At 42.0% G+C, this 25,675-nt stretch overlaps 1 protein-coding gene across 1 annotated transcript; it reads right to left on the bottom strand.

The window, feature by feature from the left end:
* Nucleotides 1-2,107: 2,107 nt before the first annotated feature.
* Nucleotides 2,108-25,657, bottom strand: GPR161 (G protein-coupled receptor 161). The gene is made up of 6 exons (XM_044442559.1): nucleotides 25,578-25,657; nucleotides 15,382-15,793; nucleotides 13,453-14,177; nucleotides 12,590-12,694; nucleotides 11,407-11,526; nucleotides 2,108-7,328 (listed from the first exon to the last, which is right to left on the bottom strand). The coding sequence occupies exons 2-6, from the start codon at nucleotides 15,747-15,749 to the stop codon at nucleotides 7,081-7,083; spliced, it is 1,566 nt and encodes a 521-aa protein (XP_044298494.1). The 5' UTR covers nucleotides 15,750-15,793; nucleotides 25,578-25,657; the 3' UTR covers nucleotides 2,108-7,080.
* Nucleotides 25,658-25,675: the final 18 nt, after the last annotated feature.

Below are 25,675 nucleotides of genomic sequence, written 5' to 3' on the forward strand. Positions count from 1 at the left end.
CCACTGCTGGCTCCAGGTTTTTGAGGACGTTTGAGTCACAGCATCCTCAAAGGGCGCTTCTCTTAGTCTGTTTTCGCACCACCATTCATTGCCACGAGCTGTTTTTGCACCACCATTCATTGCTGCTGTCCGGACAAAATGAACCAAAGCACCATGATATGGTGGCAAAGAACCTGAAACTGGCAAGAATCGTTTTAAACAGTTAAACACGTATCTTGTCAGTCTTGTTCCTCACCTACAACGGGTTAAGAGACGCTGGTGTATGCTTGCTCTGAGCCTCCCTGCCCCCTCTTGTCTCAATCTATTCAACCTTTTGTTTTCGTGATCTGGTGCCTCTTACAAACTGCTTACGTGAGTAATATATTATAAAAGCATCCTGTGCAGACTCCATCTCCGTAGCCTTTTTGGGTAACTTACATGCTGCATGTATGTCTGAATAAACTAATGTTATTTCGATTGGACTCCCCCAGTTTTCCTGCTCTGTCTGGGTTTTGTCAGTTCCACTTCCTTGATTGACAAGACAGTGAGGAAGGAGCCTGGGGCATCTCCTGCTCGTCCTTCTGACCATGGTGGTTGGATGGGCCAAAGTGAGAGGAAAGTGAATAAGGTGGTAATGATCAAGAGGTGGAGCAACAGCTGGGACTCATCAGTGGGTTCCTGCTGGACAATGAGCCCTTGCAGCCCAGCTACGCCTTTCCTTAACTCCTGCCCACTTCCGCTGCAATCCTGCATGCGCTTTCCTGAGAGGAAGTCCCTGTGAAGGCAGTGCGATTCATGCCTGAGTAGACAAGTAGGGGATCATGCTGTGGCTGGTTCACACCTTGCTTGCAGGCCAGTGGTCCTGCAGGCACAGTGGATCAGTAGCTAAGCCTTTATGAAATAATTTCACAGGGCGGAATGCCTGAGGCCGTCTAGGTGCCTGATCCCAGCTCCCAGCGGTCCCAGACAGTGATGATGGGGACTGAGGTTGAGCCTCTAGCTGGCCAAAGATTCCCTACCCCTCAGTTTCACAGACCTGATGAAAATTGCTGAGGGTGGGGATCAGTGGACCACTTTTTTTCTATTTCATGAATGAAAAGGTTATGCATATGTAACCTTTTAACAGCTGGGATCAGTATGCTGTTTTGGGAGCGAAGTTCTGTGAAGTCACATTTGTACAGGATTGTTCTGCACATCAGGTAGTATCTGTAGGTGTTTATTGGTATAGATTAATGAATAGTTATCAGTATAAAATCACTAATGGGTTGCTCTGTACAAGTTAAAAGATTTTTGTAATTCACATCAGTATAAGTTACAGAATGCTAATTTTATCTTCTGGGGCACAACTTGTGATTAATCCTATTTATATATTTCTATTTATTTTTACTTATAACAATCCTATTTATATTTACTTGGAAATAAGTTTCACTTAAAGTGTGAGGCTCCCTTCTGAGCAAACATGTTTAGGATTTACTTATATTTTATTTATTGAATTTGTATGCTAATTATAATCACAATGCAATTAGCAAATAAAAATACAAAACACAAATAAAACAGTACTATTAAAGACCTTAAAAAGTCAACCAGTAGCTAGATAATGTATAAGAGACTATTCTGTTACCTTGATTCAATTAGTAGTAAACAATTTGGTCTCAATTTGAGCCGTCACTGACAGACTTATTGGAATATGGGCAAATGTACTGTGATTCTGAAACAAGGCCAGACCTTGTTTAAAGAGTTGCTACTCAGTCAAGGGGTTCACTCCAGACTTTGCTTGCTATGAATGGAAGTTCTGCTTCAGCCTGGGGAAGACTTCTGACCTTCAGGGGAATGCAGGAGGAAATTCTCATTGATTCTCTCTCCTCCTGCAACCCTCTAGACTACTTACCCAAATTTATTTGCCCCCTTTCTACCAGTACAAGCATCCAGAACAAGATCTATTGAACAGATGGTACCACTGGCAGATGTAATCTCTGAATCCAACCAATAATCTACGATTTATCTTATTTTCTCTAGAGTTTTGTTCTGTATTCATGTATGTTTTCCAAAGCATTAATATAGGTATCCATGTACCATTTCCAAGGCTTAGGAAAATACAAAATTAATATGCAACATACCCTTTATGAGAGTATTATAGCATAGCCTTAATTGCTCAATAACAGTACCAAAAACAATCCCCAAGTATTTTTCCTCCTAGTAGCAAACACTTGGAGCCAGTTTACATAATCAAATAAGCTATGGTTTAAGCTATGAAGGGCTGTGGCACATTCTACTGCATGTGGAAAACCATTCTGAATAGTCAGCTCATAGCTTGTTGTGCTATCTGAACACAGGTAGTTAAGTGAGAATTAAACAACCTTTGTACAATCCATGACTTGTTCTGCCAACACTATCTGGGTTCGGATGTTACAAGCCATAGCTTGAATGTTCACCAACTGCCCTCACATATTGGCATGTGCCACAGTTAACTATGGTTGTGTGAACTGGATCACAGTGTAGCTATCTGACCAGTTTATCAATGCCTTCCACTATAAAAATAGTGTATGAACAGCCCAATTATTAGCAAAGAACTTCTGTCTGAAATACAGAAAAAAAGAAAGCTGTATCAGCTGCTTCAATCTGTTCTTTCTTTCATTTGGGGTAGAAACTTGTCCTGAGATGGCCTGGAGTCTGTGAGGGTTAGTACCTTGGAACACATCACAGATGTCACAGTGTCACTGATACATTGCAAGATGCCAATTCCTTGGCAGGAGCGGTCAAGATATTCCCTCAAAGAGGTTTTTTAAATTACAAAATGTTACTGTGGCTCAAGGCCACAAGGTATACATCTCTTTTATTTGGATTCCACGCATGACAATGATCTATTCAGTACATTTTAACTGCTTTTGCAATGTATTTATACTTGAGTGGCCAGACACAGGAGCCACCAGTTGGGGCTGATCCGAACCTGATCCCTTTCTGTTTAGAAGGCATTCTCAGGTTACACGGGTGGAAAAGGAAAAGCAAATATAAAGTATCATTTTTCTGTAAAAAAAGAGAGCATTAACATGCATGTTTAAACATTTACAAAGTTATTAACAGCTGTTCTGCATTTCAAAACACACGTTATACACAGAATATTAAAACATTTCAAGGCTGTTATTAGCACACTTGCAATGTTGTAAACATAATTTTTGTAGATAGCTAAGGAAAAAGTCTGTGCAAAATGTTGACTCCTATTGTTATAAACCTGTTGAGTTACATTGGTGTTGCATTTAAGACTCTTGTGTTCATGTATTGTGACAACATTGTGTTACATTATGACAACAAAGCTCACCCATGACTAAACTTTGCCAAAGTTGAATTACAAGGATAGCCACACAGTGATATAATAAAGTGCCCAATTGTTTTAATGGAATCAGGATTTCAGTCTTTTTGCAACCTCTGAGAAATCAGAGAGGATTTCAAGTAGGTTCCCACAACAGCAGTACCAAGGATAACTTGACTGCTTTCATCAGCCTGACTGCATATGAACGGCCTGAGACCACTAATTGAAACTGGGTTCATGAATACTCAGAAATACCAATAAATTCCAATCTTGTGCCTTGGTCTTTCATTATTGGGCATCATCAATTTGGAAAAACCCTTGATGTTTACCTTACCTTGAAAGAACTTGTTCAAATCATGTGCATTCTTTAAACAGATGGTGCTCCTCTGAATTCTTTAAAGCGTGGCTGCTTTAGTACAATATTTCCATAAGCCACAGCCAGCATAGGCAATGGTAAGGGATGATAGGGGTTATAGTCCAAAACATCTGTAGGGCACATCGTTGCCTAGCTCTGCATGAAAGGTGAACTTCTATCCAACTGTGAAATCTCATGCTTGTTTTCCTCCCCGAGTGGGTAAGGAACCAATACTTGATACATGGATTACTCCATCTCTATTTCCTTTTTCAGTATGACATACTGTAGACATTCCCAAGTGGGCAGCTCCCAACACTACTTTTGGGAATGTACTTTTTCTCTTTGGGTACTGGTGGTCACAACATAGCTGCCAGGGAAACTGAAGGTACAATTTAGCTATCACACATTTACTCTTGCCTGGAATTTTATGTAATTGTTGATTTTTTTTAAATATAAAGCTTTTAGGACTAAAATGCTTTCCTGAAGTTTAAGAATATTCAAATATTAGTACATACCACTCAGTTGAAAGTGCATCATCATGTGATGACATTAAAAAAACTATAGAGAACTTTCTGGTCACCGCATTTGTGGCAAGGTGGTTAATGGCAATGATATATAGCATTATAGTGTTATAACACCATAACACAATAATGCCAGTTTGTAAATGCTAGAAACTTTTCCAAGTTCTATCATTTCAACAACGTGCTTAATAGTGGTGATTAGAAAGAGAGTTTTTTAAAGAAAAAAACAATGGTCATGTTCAAAGAGCACAGCAACTCAAGTCTGTGTATTCTGTTCATGGAACAACTTGTGTACCCTACCAGATGACTGAGCTTAATATAAGTTCTCCCCTCCCATGTTCCCCTTGGTTCTCTCACAGATATTCTAGGGCCCAGTGCAGCAGAACCTGTTTAGCATCCCCTCCCAACCCTGATTGTGAGCACCTGGTTTCTGCAACCACTATTACTTTTTTCCAGGGAAGGCTTTTTGCAATCTCCAAAGTGACAATGACAGCTCCTTTAAAGTGCCCAAGCAGCACATGGGAGTGGCTACTACTGGTTCACTTCCTATTTTTATTTTTTGAAGCAGAAAGGTACACATATGTTTTTGTTACATTATAAAAAAGCATCAGTAGTTTAGAGTTGTGCTCATGTCTAGTTAATGTCCTTGGACATTGGCGAACTAGGCTTCGTATACGCGATTTGGCTTTCTCTTCACAGCTATCCAATGGTGAGCTGCAAGTGCAAAGCCAAGCCACAAGATCTTTGCTTGCAAAAGTGAGAGGCAATTACATAATCCTCTTCACAGTGAGTGTCTAGGTCTTAAGTTTGGACTGGACATTTTCTTCTATCTTCTCCTGAGTCTTTAGGTGCTTCAGAAATTAGAAAAGTGCAGCCCACCCATTTATAGTATTAGTTACTTTTGACAACTGTCCAAAGTAAGATGTTCTTAAAGAATGGGGTTTTGGACAGGGCTGAAAGGGTAGAGGGGTTTAAAGGGATATATGCAGCCGTGAAACCTGTCATAATATCCTTTAGCCATGTCAAAAACCCTGTTTTCCAAACTTAGAACCCACAAGATTTCACTGTGATGGGGATGAAACAGCTGGCACCTCTTTGCAAGCGAAGATCTTCTTGCTGTCTTTGACAACTCACTGTTTGACAACTGTCAAGTGACAGCAAAGTCATGTATCTGAAGCCTGGCTTTCTTAGGTAATCAGCAAACACAAGGGCACTGACCTGGCAGAGCTTTACATTTTGGGCAGTTGGAGTTTTGGGCTTGTGCACCTCTGAACTATCAACAACAGCAATACAAATAATTAAAATATTTGCACACATTTCTGGCCCAAGTAAAAGATGGCAGTGAACCAGTGTCAGTCACTCCAATATACCATTTGGGCACTTTGAGAGAACTGTCACTGTTTGTTTTTGTGATTTCCAAAACTGGGGAGGAAAATCTTGAGTGACTTCTAAATGTATTGTGATTAAAGCAGTGAGACTAAGCCAGTGTCAGTCACTCCAAAGCGACACTTGGGTAGAGCAGCTAACAGTGGCTTGGGTGGGTTCAGCTTGGGCAGGCAAGGAGTTTTTGCTGCTGTTACTGAATGACTTTCACCCTGTTCCCCTAAACACATAGTTGGTTCCTTGGATTTGGATGAGACAATCACCCATTCTAAGTCCAAGAACTTCTAGAACAAACCATGGGTTGTCAGGGTGGCTTGTTGCCCCCAAAAAACCATCTGGCAAAAGTGGTCCAGGTTCACACAACATGGCGAACTACCATGGCTAGTTACCTTTAATAGGTTGCCATGTCATGAAAACCCAATCAATATTCTTAAATGGCTCCTACTACAAAGGTTATAGAGTCTGAAACCACAGTAAGTTCCATGTGACGTGTTATGTCACTGCCCACACCAATGCCCTACCCTTTACAAAAGGGGGAAGAGTGCCATAAGGATATGTTAACCTGTGAAAATTATGCTTGTCACCCATTATAAAAATTGGTTATGCTTTCTGCAGTCTTGCAGAAAATATATGGAAAATATGACAATGATTGGATGACATCATAGTGTAGTTATCCCATAAAAAGTGACCAAATGAAGGATGGCAAACCCATACAGAATGCCTAGCATGTAAGCACCCTAAAACTCTCAGTTATTACTGAGAGTTTGACAGACCTAATTTGGCCTAGTAAGGCAACTGTTTAATTGGAATGCTTTCTAGGAGAATGCAGAAAAAATTTTGACATTTACCAAAGTGCTGCTGAGGGGAAGGAACTTTCTTGAAAACTGACTGCATATGCAGCTGGAGCTCAGAGGAAACAAGCACGAAAAGAATCCATGCCACAGAAAACAGCCTGCATTTTATCATTTACTTTTCAGTTTTCTATTCTAAATTTCCCTTTTGTTGGAATCTGTTTCTTTGCTGAACAGCAATTTAGGCACAAGATATCCCTAAACATACCCTACAGCAGGGGTGGGGTGCTCAGTGCCCCTGAATCTCCTGGGGGCCATTACCCCACTGCTGCATAATGGCAAAAGGACCAGTGGTTTGCTACTGAATCACAGCAACAAACTCCAACACTGACGAGGAGCCCAAAATAGCTTTAAAACAAGCCTTTAACACTAAATTTGGCCTTTTGAGGGCCCCATCATTGTTTGCCACCAAATTTGGTGACCAACCACCAATTGTTTTGCTACTGCAAAAGGGGCACTAGTAGAGGCTGCATGTGGCTCACAGGCCACGTGTTATCCACCCACCCCACCCAACAGTGTGCGGTACACATTTTACATACAGAAACACATTCTAACACTGTTAAGACATGCCTTTGGGTATTTTCAGTGCCCTTGGCTAATGCACTGGAGGCTGTTACATTTTCTTTTACAAGAGCAGCCTTGCATTGTCCTTAGTGGTTTTGTACATTCCCTGTGGCAGGGCTTTTAAGTGTTCCCTTCCTCAATACTCTGTAGCTGTAGTCTTTGCCCAACATGGCCCCTGCCACCACGCCGTGCACACGCAGTGTTGCCTGCCACAGTTCGCACTGGAAACAAAGAGCCAGGTAAAGCATCTCCTCCAAACAAGGTGATCCTCACATCTGCTTCAATAGCTTTAGCCAAGCTGGAAGCGTAACTGTCCAGAGACTTATGCACATCAGCTTTTACATGTAGAACAGAACTCTTGGCTGCTTCTGTAGGGAGAAAACAGAGTAAGCTTAGTATAAAAATACTAAATACTTAGTATAAAAATGTGGAAGCCTTATGAATATATTTGCATACTGTAGACAAGTTCTATACAGAAGCAGTACTTCAGTTAGCACATATCCATGAGCACCTGGGAATTATGCAATAAAATTAAAGCTAATAAATTATGGGGACATGTCAAATATACATGTAATCATTTAACTTTACAGGACCATCATCCATCCATAAACATAAAGTATGCTGGTCTGAGAAGCTACGAGGGAATGCTGTCTAGATAGGGACAAAATCAGACTCTAAAGGGAAAAAAGTGTAACTTGCAATAAAATGAAATGTCAGAAACAAGAAGAATGCCTTTATGAGCCCTGCTCCTGCTGCTCCAAAAGCTAGCCTAGTCTAGCCTAGTCTAGTCCTAGAGCAGGAGAAAGCAACGTCAGGCCTAGGGGCCAAATCTAGCCCTCTGGTGTTTCCCAGAGGACCATGCCCACTTTCTCTGGCCATTCACATCGGTCATTTCTTGCAATTCTTGCCCTATGCTAAAATGTCAGTCGTCTAAGGCTTAGTTTACTGGTGGACAATACTGGAATACTGGAACCTCCCCAGAGAAACTGGCGCTGACATTATATTCATTTCAGCATCAGGCAAAAATCTTTTTATTTTTCTGCTATTTTAATGTTTAATTGATTTGGACTTGGCTTTTAGTATATTAACTGTCAGATGCTCTGGTGTTGATTCTCCTCATTCATTGTAAGCCATCCTGAGACGTTTGTAGGGGATGGGTTAGAATAGCTTTAAATAAATAAATAAATAATTGTTCCCAAAAGTTTCTCCAAAACTGAATTTTCCTTTTGATCTAAAAGAGGCTCCTTACCTCTGTCCCTGTGACAGCTTAGAAAATACTTTATATTGTTTTTCTCCAACTCCAGCAGGGCTTCTGAAAGCTGCCCTTGAACTATCTGCTGTGCACAGGTCCCCCTTTAAGTTTGCTTTCTATATTTTTGATGGAAAGATGGTAAAAATTAAATACCCTTGATGCTTGTAACCCCCAAACTTGGAGGCTTTTGAGCATCCTATTTTTAAAAAATTGCAGATTCATTACACATATTGAAAAAGTAACTACAACTGATTTTTCCCTAAAGCTCCCAAAGCTACACACCCCTATTATTTGGTTGAGATCTCATTTTTTGTCAACCATGTGCTCATTTTTTATACAATTGATTGAGAACCATTGCAGTGTAGTGGTTACAGTGTCAGACTGAGTCTCAGGAGATCTGGACTCTTGTCCGCTCTCAGCCAAGAAGCTCATTGGATAAGTCTGGGTGGGTTACTGACTATCAGGCTAACCTGCCGCACAGGGTTGCTGAAAGGATAAAATGTAGAGGAAGAGGTTTGCGCATGCTGCCTTCAATTCCTTACAAGAAGAAAAACGGCAGGAAATAAATAAAAATTAAATAATTAGTAACCGTCACTATAGGCTAATTTTGAGGCTCAGGTTGTTATTCAACAATATAGAAAGTATGAGCCCACATTTAGCAGAAATATAGCAGCTATTTAATAACCAAACCTTTATGAAATTTCAGCATAGGCCCTACTATAATCCTCATGTTTGTGGATTATAATCCATACTATAATCCATATTTGTTTGGTACTTTCATATGTGAGACCTCATTAATTTTTATGTACCTTTAAAATGTTGTCTGCAGAAACATTTCACTATACATTTCAACATGTATAGTAATTCTACATTTTTCTAAGCATGACTATGATGCATTTTTGTTGATTTGTGATGTGAATTAAACCCTAAGGGCCTAGTCTTGCCAAGACACCTCATTCTTGTGACCCTGCGCTGAACCGATTCTAACCTAGCTATGTCTCTCCTATAATGCAGAGCCCAGAACTGGACACAGTACTTTTGTGGGCCTACCAGAGTCGTATAGAGCAGTATCAACACCTCCCTAGACCTGGAAGACATGCTTCTTGTTATTCATCCAAGGGTGGCATTTCCCTTTTTGACTGCTGCATCACTGCTGGCTCATGTTCAGTCTGCTGTTGACAAGTACCCTGAGATCCCTTTCACAAGTGCCAGCCATTTGTCCCCCATCCTGTACCTGTGACACCTATTCCTGTGTCCCAAGTGCAAGACCGTGTTCTTCAAAGATTAATAGACTTGGAACTTCAATATTTGAGAACGGCAGCTAGTAAAACTTGTTTCTCACTGTTTCATCTTAATTGCAATAATTGCTATAATAATGGATATATTTCAGCCCCATGTCTGTATACATTAACTATCCCAAAGTACAGAAGAGCATTCTGGCTCATTTTAATGTGCTTCCATCAGCACTATTAAAAGGATGATTTAATAAGACCTCAGTCATTGAATAGCATGCTCCTGTGGTGCTGGAGCAAAAGAAACTGTGGAGTGTGTTCTTTTATACTACAGCTTTTATAGGAAATGCAGAGAAATTGATTAAACCATTAGTAAAAGATCTTTATGGCAATAATTCTTTCACTATGGTAACTATGTGTTTAAGGGGTGTATCCTCTCATGTTACTAGAAATCCTGCCAACTTTTTTATGATTGCAGTGCAGATTAGGAAAAATGGGGTCATCCGTTTCAGTGAAAACATTGTATAAATTTTACTTGTTTTAACTGTGTTTTATTTTTTCTATTGCTATTTTATCTGGTTTTTAATCTTCCTGGTCTGAGACCATAAAATGAAAACTAACTAACAAGCTTGTGGCTATAAGGATTTGACATCCTGGGTTTTGGAGTGTGAAAGTTTACTACACTATATGTTGAAATTTAATAAGCTCCTTGACTTTCTTCCAGTAGAGCCTATACAATATGCTGTAGAAAGCCTATGTTTGTGAAAATATCCCTGTATTGTACATCTTGCTGTGCACCTGCTGAAAAGCAAGTATGTCAGTCAGTCCTGTTTCCTCCAATGCCCACTTCCCATCTTGCCCTTTAAATCATGCTTTTCTTGGCTGCAATCTGTTTCAGTAGAGGGCTGTCTGGTTTTTTAATCTTTACATGCTATATATAGCATGGCCGAGGTAATGGGCTGGATGAGGGCCAATAAACTGAAGCTCAATCCAGACAAGACAGAGGTCCTGTTGGTGGGTGGTTTGGGCCTCAGGATGGGGGACTTGGGCCTTGTCCTAAATGGGGTTGCACTCCCTCTGAGGGACAGGGTTTGCTGTCTTTAGAAGCTCAGGTGACAGCGGTGGCGAAGAGCGCTTTCCTTCAGCTTCGGCTGGTCCATCAGCTGCGTCCCTTCCTGGAGAACGACTGCCTGGCGATAGTGACACATGTGTTGGTAACTTCCCGATTAGATTTCTGCAACGCGCTCTACGTGGGGCTACCCTTGAAGACAGTCCGGATACTTCAATTGGTGCAGAATAGAGCTGCCAGGCTGCTGACAGGGACTGGGCGTTGTTCTCATATAATCCCAGTTCTCTGTCAGCTCCACTGGCTCCCAATTGAAGTCTGGGCCCAATTCAAGGTGTTGGTTATGACCTATAAAGCCCTCAACGGCTTGGGTCCTGGCTATCTAAAGGAACGCTTGCGTCCATATATGCGCTCCCGCCCCTTGAGATCAGCAACAGATGCCCTTCTCCGGGAACCCTCTGTGAATATTAGGAGGGTGAGTACCCGGAGGAGGGCTTTCTCTGCGGTGGCGCCCCATCTATGGAATGCGCTCCCCAGAGAGGTCTGCCTGGCACCATCGTTATTTGTTTTTCGGGGCCAGGCTAAGACCTTTTTATTTAAAACTTATTTTAATTGTTAATTTACTGGTTATTTATAGGATTTTAAATCTTTTAAGCCAAGATGCACTGGGTTTTAATATTTTTATTGTATAATTTGTTATATTTTGTTCTTGTTGTAAGCTGCCCCGAGGCTTTGTTGCGATGGGGATGGCATAAAAATGTTTTAAATAAATAAATAAATAAATTAAGCACTATGTACTAAAATTAGCAGCAAAAATTAAAAGGCTGTTTTTCAATGGACTTTTCAGTGCTTCCAGTTGTAAGAAGCTCAGTGTTACAATTCCCAGCCTAGCACACCTTTAATTTGTTCCACTTCGTCTTCAAATGTTACAGAACTTCTCCGTCGATGGGGGTACACACAATGGGGATGATGCATTCCATCAGAACTATAGTCTTCAAGAAGCATGACATCAGTTCCTGAAAGGAGACCAGGGCTTATAAGATTTTTAATTTATGGAAGCATCGTCATCATAGACACATGCAAGCACCTGTCACTTTAAAGAAACATCTTTAGCCTGGTATCCTGCAGATGTTAGGCTAGAACCTCTAACATCACTAACTAACAAGACTAATTTAGGGTCATTGTTTAAAGAATCACTTTACCTTTCCCTAGTCTAGGCTTTTTTGCAATTTTGCCACCTTGACCTTCAGATAAAATTACTGGAATCTGGAAGTAGGAGAAACCTAGCTGTTAGAAAAATGACTTGGAGGTCAGATTCACCAGATGGATAGAGGACTGCAGGCCTAGTTCTAGTATCATTGACATCCATACTACAAAGTGAGTTTGCAACTAAAATCCAGTAAGTCCTATGTTGATAACAGCAGGTCAATGCTTTTATAATCTCCCCACTGTACATACAAAATCATGGAATACTAGAATTGGAAGGTATCTTGGAGGTCATCTCGTCCAGCATCCTGCTCACTGTAGGAACCTTGCAGCTACAGTATTCTTGACAAATGCCTGTCTAGTGTTTGCTTAAATACCTCCAATGAAGGGGAGTCTATCACCTCCTGAGAATATCTGTTCCACTGTCAAAGCTGCACCCCTGCAATCTCGGCCCATTAATCCTAGTTCTGCCTGCTGGAGCAATAGAACACATCTGCTCTGTCTTCTTTGTGACAGTCCATCGCATAGATGAAGACAGCTATGCCTTCCTCTAATATTCTCTTCCCCAGACAAGCATAGCCAGTTCCTTCAACTATCCTTCAAAGGACTTGGTTTCCAGACCACTCCCTCTCCTGCTTACCCAAGTCTGGATGCACTCCAGTTTGCCAAAGCCCTCCTTAAAATCTGAAGCCCAGACATGGACACAGTACTCTACTGTGGCCATAATGGGCAGAACAGTATGGAACAATTACTACTTGTGGTCGGAACACTAAGTTTCTCTCAATGCAGTGTAGAAATGTTTATGCTTTCTTGGTAGCCACACTGCACTGCTGGTTCATGTTCAGTGTGAGAAAACGAACAATGACGGGTTACCTGAATCCTGAGAACAGCTGAAGCCTGTATCGCCAGTGCTGCTGCTGTGCCCTAAAGTCCGCTCCCCGGTCATGAGAGCTGTGAGATGTGGAGACAGTCCCAAATCTGCAAGAAAGAATATCAGCATTAGCAAACCACACTTCTCTGAAGAAGTGACTGCAGATATCACCAAATCCCCCTCTCACTGCCTTTTATCCAAATGATCCATTTAGGCAAAAGCTGGACTTAATAGCTTTTGTGTCAGGAATGAACTAAAATACCACCCCACATAAATCTTCATAATGCAGAGTTAAACTTCCTGTGACAGAGATACTATCTCCAATGGTGAAATCAAAGGCTGAGACATTTACTCTTCTTTTCACTTGGTGGACGTTTTCCTATCATTAGAGCAAGTAATGCTTGGATCATTTTTTGAAAATACCATGTTAAGCAGCTTAGCATTTTATTTGCCTAACACAGGACTTGACCCTCAAGACCATAGGGCAAATCCAGTCTGCCTGGGGTCCCAATCCATCCACCATCATTGCCCTTGTCCCCTTTCCCTGCTTTTGCCCCCTTTCCCCAACTGCTGATCATTCAGTGGTTTCCAGGCTTTTATGGGTTTTTTCCTAGTCTAAAATGGTTGAAAAACCTCTCCTAAGACTTAAGTCCTTGAAGACTTAAGTCCTTCAAGCTAAAATCAGTTCATAGCTTGATCCCACCCTTTAGCTTTCAGTCCTGTCCCTTTTGCCTTCAGCTTCACTTACCACTGGAATATGGTCCCAAGAGCATTTCAGAAATTGATCCAGATACCTGGACTGAGAAAGGTTCAACATTCCTGTCTTACCACCTTGAAAGGATAATAGAAAGATGGGCTTTATTACCTGTAATCCTATTAGAAATACTGAATAGTCTGGAAGTCCTCTGCCGCTGAACAAAGGATTCTCTGTAGTACCGGTCTCCAAAGCACATGCCCAGCAGCTCCTTGCGTACTGTTTTATTCCAGAGTCCATAAATCAAAGGGTGGCAAATTGCGCTTGTAAAAGACAACCATGTTGCTAATGTCTCCAAAGCAGGGGAAATGCTGTTTTTCCCCCAAAGTGCTTCCGAGGTAATAACCACCATGTAAGGCCCCCATGTGATGACAAAAGCACCAATCACAACCAAGATAGTTATCAAAGCTTTACACTGATTGGCAGAATAAACAACCCCCTGGAAAGCGTTCTTTCGACTGCCTGATGATGAAGTTGAAGTACTTGAGTTCTTTCTCCCATTCCTTTGGGCATCTTCCTCCACAATGACCACACTCCCGCAGTGGATCTTCCGGGCTTTAATCCTAGCCACACGGAATATGAATCCATAGCAAATCATCATAATCACAAAAGGCAGTAATGCACACCAGATCTGCCAAAAGGCAGTGTAACCTGCCTGTTTATGCCAAGCGGCCACACACATCCATTTGAACTGATCAAACTCTAAGGAAGACCAGCCGAAGAGTGGGGGAAGGCATCCAATCAGAGAATGGAGCCACACATACACAATGGCGACAACTGCTCTGTTACCTGTAATCTTCATTGGGTAAACCATTGGGTACAGGACAGCATAGTACCTGAAAAAGATGAAAGGGAGATTCTGTAGTAGCCAAGACACATGCAGTCAGTAGAGAAAGAAGTTACTTGAAACTCATCCCAGCACATAGCATAGTGTGGTGTCTGCAGGAAAATTCTACAGTGTACTGACAAGCATTGAACAGAATTTGGAATTCAAAGCTGGAAACCAGCGAGATAAAGCAGTCTTTCAAATCTATCAGACTGCCCAGGGAATGGTGCAAGCTATAGGCTTTTTTCTATCTAAACATTTGTATCTTTAGTTTCTTTCTTCTTGAAGGATTTTCTGGGTAATGGAAAAAGCAGTGAGAAAACATAGGAGGGTGATGGGAAATGATGCCATCCTGGCATCCTGCAAATTTCTGTGAATGAACAGAGTGATGGCATGTTAAAAACCTCCAAAAGAGCCAATGTTACAAATATTATCATACGCAATGAGGATGTTTTGTATTTCATATAGGGTGCTTCCAGATTAGGCTTTTATCGTGCAATTTTCTCCGTCTCATTCACAGAATTGTAAAGGGTTCCAAATGACATTATCCACTTGCAACCTGCCCATGTTTTACCACCATTTCTTCTTCCCTTGTTCTTTTCACAAGAATGTTAAGGTGCAAACCAGAATAGATGCACATTGTCTTTGATCAGGAGTACTAGGAGCTGTCTATGTGGAAACACCCAAACTTTGTGTCTTAGGTGGACAGTCCCACAATTTTCCTGTTGTTAAGCCACCTTGGGTTCCCTGCAAGGCTAGAAAGGCAGGATATAAATGCAGTTTAGTAATGCTACTACTGCTGTATAGTTGAATTCCGCTTGGACAAGAGGCTTTGGGTGAGGCTTACATTACTTAGAATGGGGTGGTGGGAAACCATTTTTGTCAATGGCACATATTGGGAGTGAGTGATAAGAACTGGGTTTTCTGGCTTAGTGTTGAAGAAAGCCTACTTTCCCCATGACCCCATGTCTACTTCCAAGCAGACAGGCATGGAATTGGGCTGTGCTTTGGCATACACGAAACCTCTGTTTGACCATGCTTTGGTGCTTGGGTATGTACCTGCTCCCATACCCTCAATTCAGGGACACGGCTGCACTGGATTCCTTGGGACATAGCATCATTCTGCACTCCTGCACATATAACTGTGCTACACGTTCTGACTTTTTATTGTTGGCTGCTCACCCCGTCAGCTTCATATTAAAGGAATAACATACCGGTCGATAGCAATGAGTCCGAGGGTGAGCATACTGGCGGAGCTGATCAGCATGTAGAGCAGGGCTGAGAAGTTGCACCAAACCACACCAAAGATCCATTCCCGGCGGATGGAGCTGGTCACAACAAAAGGCAGCACCAGCACAGACAGCAAGAAGTTTGACAGGGTCAGGCTGAAAACAAACTTGTTGCTGAGCGTGAGGAGGTACGACTTCTTATAAAGGGTGAGGACGATCACCAGGTTCCCCAAACAAATGAAAATCGCAATGACAATGAGAGCGATGGATTCTGTCACTCTGCCTGCTCTGTCTTCCAGCAGCGTAAAGTTCCCAGAGGTGTTCTTGTTACTGAGGGAGGAATTGATGCTCATGGTCAGAGCGTGCTGTGGAGGAGCAGCCAGGACATGCTGGGCACCTGCAGAAGAAGAAAATAACACATAGTTGGACTTTGGAGTGAGTTGCTCTACTCAATTCCCAGCACAGAAGATCAGTAATAGAAAGTGAGTTTCTCTGAAAAGCAGCTTGTCCATCAATAGTGACACTCCTTCCAAAGTCAGGCACAGAGGATTATTGGATGCACTCAAAGTCTGACTTGTGTATTTGTAACATTTATAAAAATTCTTCAGAATGGCTTTCTTTGTAGTTTTGGTATTTAGCAATCCTATGGGCTGTATCCTTGTTGCTTGTAAGTACCTGAGGTTTACAAGTGCTCCATCCAGGGCAGGGCAGGGCAGGGCAGGGCAGGGCAGGGCAGGGCAGGGCAGGGCAGGCAATCGTCACCTCCCTCTATTTTTGCTAGATATACTTCGTTGCCTGTCTAATGAAAGTATTTGGGATGGGGTGGGGGAGGCTGGAGAGGCCAAAGAATAAGTCATATCCCGGTCTCTCCTGGATCCTTTCTTCCCCTCCCTTCCTTTCAACATGCCCCTTTTTCCAAAGTCACATTGCTGACCTCAGAGATGCAATCAGCACAGGGCATGAGGTTGAGGAGGGGGTGGGTAGAACTGGGAATCTGAAATATCCTATTTCAGATAGGGCCCTGGGACGGCTCCCTCTGTTCATATGAGGCAATGTCCAAGGAGCCTGCCCAGCACCCACCATGAATTGAGAATGCACACCTGAACACTCCATGGTTAGAATCCTCTGGGACACTAATTTTTTCTTTATGCAGCACACCTGGATTCTTAGTCACACTGCTGTGAAGAGGAGTCCTTGAAGGCAGAAGCTTTGGAAGCTTCAGGCATTCAAAATTCTAACTGTGGAAGGAGGCACGGCTATGCCACAGTCTCTCCATTATTGATCTGCCCATCTTGACAAAAAACTTGTGCAGGAAGGTTGTAACTTCTTTCAGCTGACTACAGTGCTCTGTACAATCAGGAAAAATGCAGAATTGTGGTTCTCCAGTGTTCAGAGCTGATTGTGGCTATAGGTGCGCCTCAAACATTCGCATGGACACAAGGAGGGAGCAAGCCAGTGCCCTTGCCCACTTCTCACCTCCATGCTTAGGATTACTGAATACCTGAAGAGGGCTATAGTATTTGACACAAGTAAAAAGTGAAAGGTTAATGAATATGTCTCATAAGCCCCAGCCAGTAGGGCCAGTGGTTCAGGATTATGGAAGTTGTAGTCCAGAAGCATCTGAAGGTGCTTATTCCTTGTGTGAGACATTAGCTGGATACTAGAAAATAACTTTATTTGTAGTTGATAGATTAATTTTTAAGTTAAATAGACCAAATTCTGCCACATTGATCAAGATTTCATATGATGCCAAATACTAAATTATAGTTCTTATCTATTTGACAAGTGAAAGAATTATATTGAGTCATACAGCAATATCAGGTTTTTAAAAATGTAGCTAAGCAGCCCTGAGAAACCCAATAAGCTTTGGGAAGATTTGGGCATGATTTAAGTTAGAGAAGTAAAGATAAATGACCAGCTTTGATCTAATGCATTTAGAATGGCACCTCTTCGTATTCTGTTTATGGTGAGTCATGCTGTTAGCAATTTCTTCTGAGCCAGAAGCCTGTCTTCATCCTTACAATGACATTTCCTGGCTTTACTCCAGTGTCTGTATCAGTAAAAGTAATGAGTTAAGAGGTTATCATATGAGGAAAGGTACATAAAATCTGTCACAACTGACTATGGTATCTGGTAAATTACTAGGTGCAGAGATGGAGATTTCCCCTTACAATTACTTTCCCCTTACAATTATTTAAATCTGTCCTTTGGTTTAGTACAATACTTAAAATGTTAAGCCTAAGTACATACAAGTTAAGTAATCACAAACACAGAGCAGGTGTTACTAAGATTGCCTCTTCCAGGATTACTCAGTGCAGGGGTAAGTGCTATGGATTATAGGCAGCATTTCTGAATTTCATTTTATTTTATTCTTTGGCCAGGGTGACTTAATTTATATTGTTAATTTATATAATTTTATTGCATTCTATTTATTTATGGTTTGTGAGCCGCCCCGAGGCTTCGGCGAATGGGGCGGCATAGAAGTCCTCTAAATAAATGAATAAAAATAAATTTCTGTAAGAACAGGTAATTTTGAAAGGCCTTACAAATGCATGGCAGTCACAATTGATGATAATTCAAGAGCAAATCTGGAGGTTGTGTGGTACAAGATCTTCATATGTTTAAAGCTAAATAAATTATGTTGAAGTTTGCTGCCTCCTCCCTCTCCTGAGTTAGTATATGTGTTCAGAGCAAATGCCTGGTAGTCAGTCAATCAGAGGTATAATCTAGCCAAATTTGAGCACTTTTATGGATCAAGTGTCTACAGTTGAAGAAAAAGGGATCCAAAATGTTTGACCAGGATAACTTTGTTGTTTTTCTGCAAGGACACCAATACATAAATGCTGTCCTTTTGATCTGGATCAATTAAGCTATAAATAAACCGATAGTTTCATATGTATACCACTAACACATATTGAAATTCCCAGTCTGTCCATTGGCTCACTTCTGATTCCAAAACCCTTCCACATACTGCAGTCAGTTCCCTATGTGTCAGGAAGGAATGCAAGCCTGTATATGTATACAGAGTAACCCAGTGACCAGGACTAATAGTGTGGCATTCATGTTTGGTTTTGGAATTTTGTGGGGCAGACTAGCACAATTACTGAGACAAAATAAACTTTCTTATTCCAACATAAATTTGCAAATTTTTAAGGTGGCACAAGTCTTTCCCCGCCCCCACCTGCACTTCATTTACAAATTTGCATCTGATGTGGGGCTGCATCTCAAAGAAGTAGCTCAGTTCCCATGCAACTTTGTGCATGCACGTAGAAATAAATGTGAAGGTGGTCAAGCAACATTAACTAGGCCTGCAATCACAGGTTCAAACGATGCATTCAGCCACCAACTTTTCCCATTTCCTTAGCCTTGAGACAGCAACGTAACATTTGTATTACTTTCTGTTAAGTCCCGGAAACTTGGTCCAACTTCGTGTATCCTATTCAGAATGACCTGAACTAAGAGGAAATCACATCAGTTTCAAGTTGGAGACCTCTCCTTAGATGCTCCCACCATGGTTTGTTTTACTATGCAGCTGAACACCTTTTGTCCAGTTGAATCAAATCAAATCAAGCATGTTGCAGTGGGCACTAAAGTTTCTATGCACCTAGGAATAAGGACTTTTAACTTAATTTCATTAGAAAAAATTGCAAATTGAAAAAATTGCTCACGCGTTAGAGATGGGAGTGGAAAGCACGGGGTTCTTGTACAGGGGAAAACAATGCTTAGAATAAAACCTGGCGGGACACCACCAGCCCGGGAAGAGAGGGGCCGCCGCTCCTTCCCAGCTGTCTTTGCGCCGGGTCGGCCGGTCCGAGAAGTCGGGAAGTCTGCGATTTCCACGCTTGCAGAGACCAGCCCAGGCTGCGCTCGGCTCGGCGGCGCGAGGTTTCCGCCCCGCCGAAGGCTTCCCTGCCTTCCGCGGGGACGGCGGCGGCTGCGGCTGCGTGCGCGCTCATCTCGGCTTGCGGGCTCTTGCCGCCAGAGTGCTCCTGGCCCGGCTTGCCAGGCATCCCAACAGCGCAGCAGGCAGACAAAGCGACTTCTGCTTTGTCGGTGCCGGAGGCCCTGCAAAGCTCGAGGGCCCGCCCAGGCAGTAAAATCCCCCATCCCAGAGGCGGGGACCCCGCGCCCACACAATGGGGATCGCCAGGGCGCGCTTTTGCTCGAAAGGGATCGCAGAACCGCCCCACCGGGCTGCGTGAGGGACTCGCACTCACCGTTAGCTCGAGCTGGGCCCTCCTTGCTCCGTTACCGACCAGGGCGGCTAGTTTCAGGTTACTCAGACCCCCCGCAGTCGCCTCCAGCAGAGTCCCAGAAAACCTACCCGCCCCCCCTTCTTCCCCGTCCATCCCCTCCATCTACTCTTTCACATCTCTCCTCCACCGCCTCCTTTTAACCACCCCTCCATCCCCACTTCACTCCTCCCCTTCCTCCACCCCATCCTTTCCCCTCCTGTTTCTTTGTCCTTTTCCAATTTCCTCCCTCTTTCATATGCCATCAAGTACTTCCACTGCAACTCGAATAAGTATGCGTACATTTAAATTCTACCTTTATCTGAGATCTCGTTTATTTAGAGGCAAGTTCCCCGCAGAGCGAAATAGTTTATGTTCTGTGAGAATTCCCACCTAACTCCAGCATGCCTGGGCACTTTCCAACCCTGGATAACTCTCTTGCTCTGGTTTATTTTACCAGAGCAAGCGTACAAGCTTGCACATGTATACTGTAAGTGGAGCAGATAAAACAAAAAATAACCTCACAATATTTTGATACTGTGTTTTTTTTTTTTAATCCTATCTCCTATGTCCACCCCTTACACTGGACCAGCAATCTATGTATGCTTGAGTGGAAAAAGTCACTCCCAGCATTCCTAAGCCAGAATTGTATAATACCCCCCATCTAAACATACATATGATTGTGCCCTAAATTTTACCAAAACTTTGTATTTTCTGAGCCAATCAAAAAGGTTACAAGCTCACTTCTTTCTCTTTAAAAGGAAATTCTTGAGCCAATTCTTGAAGAGACACATTTAAATTCTGTTGCATTGGCCTTTGTAACATAGCAATGTTTCCACAGATTAATAGTGCCTAATTACATTGTCTCGTGGCCTTGCTTCAGTTACTTTCATTGTTAGTCCCTCATCTATTAAATGAGGACTGTTTCCTTACTGTTTACTTAAGATTTCTGTTTTGTAACATTCTAAACATCTACTCAGAAGCCCCATGACCACCTCGGGGCCAGGTAACAAGAATAGCATTGCAGCCTTAGTGCATTACACATTAATACTTTTCATACATTTCTGGCAGCAACTCTTCTTACAGTCATAAGTTTACAGAAGAAACGCTAGGAACGTGAGAAGTTGCCTAATGCTGAGTCAGATCAGATCAGCTAGCTTTGGATTGAGGGTAGCTTCCCAAGGTTTCAGACAGAACTATTTTCCAGCTCAGTATTGAGATGCTGCAGATATTTGGCATGCTGCTTATATGCTCAAGCAATAAGCACAGCACTTCCCAGTTGGGTCTAAGACCAAGTCAGCCATCCCCAGCCTGGCTCCCCCCTAATGTATTACAGCATATTCTCATCATCTTCCTGCCAGCACATTTGGGGGTCTTCAGGCCAGGAAAGTCTGTTGGACAGGGAATTTTGATTGCCAGATTTCCCCAGGTGTTAACAGTTGCACGTAAGGTAGAAATTCAATATTTGAAACATTATCATTTCATTTACTGGGAGAAATACCTGCATATTACATTTTTAAAAAACTCCAGAAATCTCATGAAGAGAAAACCTTTTTGTTTCAGTGAAGGAAATATAATGAGACAAAATGTAGAGCCAAGCTATCTGGACATTAAAAGAATGCCTCTTCTCTTTTCTTTTTTCTTTTCTTTTCCCCTTATTACAATAAGGCTAGAGTCACTTTCTAGCAGTTTGGTCTCTCCTGGAATAGCAGAACAGAATGGCAGTTCCCTGCTACAAGGTGGTTTCTTGAGATATCAGATGGGTTTAGCAGCTGCAGAACATGTACAAGCAGGTTTCTTTGACATAGCCAAGTGACCAAAGCACTTAACTACCCAACTCATGAGTTACATGTAACCCTAATTTCTGCTTACAATTAGAATTCTCCATATGTAGGACAAGAACAGAAGAAATACACTGGACTCAATACATCTCAGACTTAAATTCTCATAATCAAGAGATGGAAAAAACAAGCTTTACTGGCCTGCACATGGGAGCTTAGGGAGCATTCCACTGTTTGCATGTGACCCTATAACAGGCAGGGTTCGAGGCTCTTCTTGTGATGGTTTCAAATGAAACATATGCTTCAGCAGTCCCTATTTCTGGTCCCTGTTGCAATTTTGACTGGTGGTAGAAACTGTCTCTAAAAGTTGAATGTCTGAGGATGATGGGAGCCACTGGTAATCTTAACTTTAGAGTACCGGAAACACAGAACCACAGATTAAAAACATATCAGTGCGCTGTTCTTCCCCACCCTGCTGGCATATCTAGATAATAAATGTTGCCGGATATGTTTAAGTTCCAGCTCTTCTGTAATAAGAATAGACAGATATTTACCAGGTTAAACATTCTAAACACCTTTCTTTCAAAAACTCTTTAATGTATGCTTAAAGAAATGCCTAAGGAACATGCAGAGTGTGTGTATATGCATGTTAAGACTGCATGTACTATCTTTACCCAGTCAGTCACTGTTTCATAAATTGTCAGACATCTTTTGTTCTGTTATTTGCTCACTGATGGAATTATTTTTTGTATGGGAATTCTGCTTGTTTGTAAATGCATATTAGCACAAAGGTGCACTTGTATAAGTAGACATTAGCACAAATGCACATTAGTGCAAACACCTCCCCAAAGTGTCTTTTTAAAACATCTGTAGAATCTGCATGACTTGGAAGAAGATGGTCTACTGTAGAATCAGATGCACAGAATCATTTGTATCAACTGTGAATTTCTCTAACATCCCTAGTGTGTGTGTACATGCATACACAGACACAGTCAATGAGTCCTCAATGTAAAAATAGGCATACTACAAGTAAGAGTTTCCCTGTTTTTATTTGCCAACTGTTGAAAAATATCATAAGCATGTCTTTGAGCCAAAATAATAATAGGAAAACATTGCTCACTGGTTGAATCTGCTTTCTAAAATAAATATCAGGTTGCTGGATTTTTTAAAAAGATAGTAAGACTGCAGATAAGTGTCAGAAGATACAAAAAAGTTAAAAGCAAGCATTTATTGTACACATGATTAATTTTATTTACAAATAAAAGTTATAATTCTTTCATTATATTTTTACAAATAAAAAAGTTTTAAGTTATATAACAAATAAAAGTTATACAGAATAAACATGTCTGAAATCCATTCTGTACCCAGTCTCTCCAATCCCTCTGTTCCGTCCAAATAATGCTAACTGACATTTAGACAGTCTAACTGGCACTTGACTCCCTATTTAGATTATGTGATCTGTTAAAAAGGCAGAAAATTGAAATTGTGAAGCTGAAAAAACAGGAAAAATAAGTGTGTACATCTCAGAAAGTACAAAAATAAATTCTAAGCAAATGTTTGAAGAGATTTAAAATGGACTTCTGATACATAAACCTTGCCAAGATGTGTATGAGGGAGTAGTCAGTGCCAATGTGCAAAAAGGATTCCTGACAAACTCATGCTGACCCCCAGTAATCACTAGATTATTTTCTAGTTGTTCATAAACTAGCTGTTTAATCATCCATTTAGGTACTTTGCTTGATAGACACAGGCATATTGCCTCTTATAGTGGAGGGAGCATATATCCATCCTAACTAGTCACATTTGGTAAATTTAGAAACCAGGCTTATATTCTGTAGTTTTCCAAATCTGCCCTTTTCCTGTTCTTGAAGAGGGAGACAACCTTTGTCCATCTCCAGTCTACCTGCACCTCAGGTGTTTTGCAGTTTTCAAAAAAGCCACAAGCTCCTTCAGTGCCCAGGGGGTAATTCATGAGGCTCTTGAGACATGAACTCATGTCACGTCACTAAGTGCTCTCTGTTCATGTCCCTACTTATTTTTGGCTGCAATCCCTCCATATATAATTTGTTTTATTGTCCAGGTGGAATACAACTTCCCTCATGGAGGAACACTGAAGTAAAATGAGAGTAGTCCAACATTCTCTGCTAATAATTCACCAACTTCCCTAAACAGCAGGACTACCCTTTCTTCATCACAACAAATTGTGGCAAGTTCTTAAAGAGACGGGAGTACCAGACCATCTTGTTTGTCTCTTGAGAAACCTATATGCAAGTCAAGAAGCAACAGTGAGAACTGGACACGGAACCACTGATTGGCTCAAAATTGAGAAAGGAGTTCAGCAAGGCTGTATACTGTTGCCCTGCCTATTTAACTTATATGCAGAGCACATTATGAGAAAGGTGGGGCTAGATGAATCACAAGCTGGAATTAAGATTTGTGGGAGAAATACCAACAACCTCAGATATGCAGATGATACCACTCTCATGGCAGAAAGTGGAGAGGAACTAAAGAGCCTCTTGATGTGGGTGAAGGAAGAGAACACAAAGGTTGGCTTGAAAGTCAAGAAAACTAAGATCATTTTTTTATTTTTATTTATTTTTTTATTTATATCCTGCCTTTTTCCTACAAAGGGCTCAAGGCAGCTTATATCTCCTCCTCCATCTTATCCCCACAACAACAACCCTGTGAGGTAGATCATGACATCTGGTCCTATCACTTCCTGGCAAATAGATGGGGAAGAAATGGAGGCAGTGACAGATTTTATTTTCCTAGGCTCCAAGATCACTGCAGGCGGGGACTGCAGCCAAGAAATTAAAAGACACTTGCTCCCGGGGAGGAAAGCTATGGCAAATCTAGACCACATACTAAAAAGCAGAGACATCACCCTGCCAACAAAAGTGCATATAGTCAAGGCTATGGCTGTGAAAGTTGGACAATAAGGAAGCCTGAGCGCCGAAGAATTGAGGCCTTTGTATTGCGGTGCTGGAGGAGACTCCTGTGAGTCCCTTGGATCACAAGGTGATCAAACCGGTCAGTCCTAGAGGAGATCAACCCTGACTGCTCTTTAAAAGAAGAAGGGGACAGCAGAGAATGAGGTGGCTAGATGGAGTCACTGAAGCAGTTGGTGTGAGCCTGAGTGGACTCTGGGAGATGGTGGAGGACAGGAAGGCCTGGAGGAATGTTGTCCATGGGGTCGTGATGGGTCAGACACGACTTTGCGACTAACAACAACAACGTCTCTCTTGTGTTTTCAAAGGATTCTATCTCCTAATGCCATCCTTGTTGTAAAAAGCAATGTTTCAACAGGAGAAAGGAAGGTATCTGATTTCATAAAACCTTCAGACATAAATATTCAGGCAATTGGGTGCAGGAGGTGAAGTACATGTGGGCAAAAACCCAGCTAATCCAAGGGGAGCAGATAATCAAGACCCTTGTGGCTTTTTTTCCAGCAAGTTCCCACAGGCAGCAGGGTGGTGAGGCAGATGGCCTCCCAGATTCTGGGCTCCAGCCCCAGGGGACTCCCTGTCACATTGCCTCTGCTTAAGTTTTATCCCACTAGGTGGGTGTTGTGCCATTAAGAATGTGCAGCAGCTATCTTTTCTCTTCTTTGTCCAGTGGAAAAGCTTGTCCAGTCCTTTACTAGTGACAGAAAGTTAGAGTGGAAGTTGTTCACTTGTCCTCCACTCCTACCTCATACCTACCGCATCTGACTCACGCCAACATAAATGAGATGAATTACTAAATTGTTTAAAATTAGAATATGAATTTATTAAAAGAAAAAGGGCCCACTGGTTGCCAGTTATCCCAGAGCTTTTGCGAAGACATAAGCACATCCCAGTGGCGCTCGATCCCACCACAGTCCATTTAGACCAGCGTGCTGTTCATACAATGCGCCTTTCCATCGAATCTGCCTTCGTTTTTTAATAAGGCATTTAGACGCATCTTATTCCAGTTTAGACAGGAAAAAGGCCTACAACTCCCAGCATGCCCCAACAGGGCATTTAATAAGACTGTTCCTTTAAAAGCGGAGGAACTCCATCCAAAGAAGTTGTGGTCAGCTCTGCCTGGAAAAGCAAAACCTCTTTGCCGCTCTTGGGGGAAGGGGTAAGGACCAAAGTTAATTAAAAGCAACGCAAAGGCCACGTAGGTTTTTCGCCTGTTGTCTTACCCCTTTGACCCTCTGTGGCCAGCACCGTCCCTTGCGAACAAGAGCCGCAAATCTTCCCGGCAAACCGGGCCGCCACAGCAAGTCCCTTCGTGGAGGAA

This window comes from Varanus komodoensis, unplaced genomic scaffold (genome assembly GCF_004798865.1).
Source record: "Varanus komodoensis strain SLA01 unplaced genomic scaffold, ASM479886v1 scaffold4, whole genome shotgun sequence".
Classification (NCBI taxonomy): domain Eukaryota; kingdom Metazoa; phylum Chordata; class Lepidosauria; order Squamata; family Varanidae; genus Varanus; species Varanus komodoensis.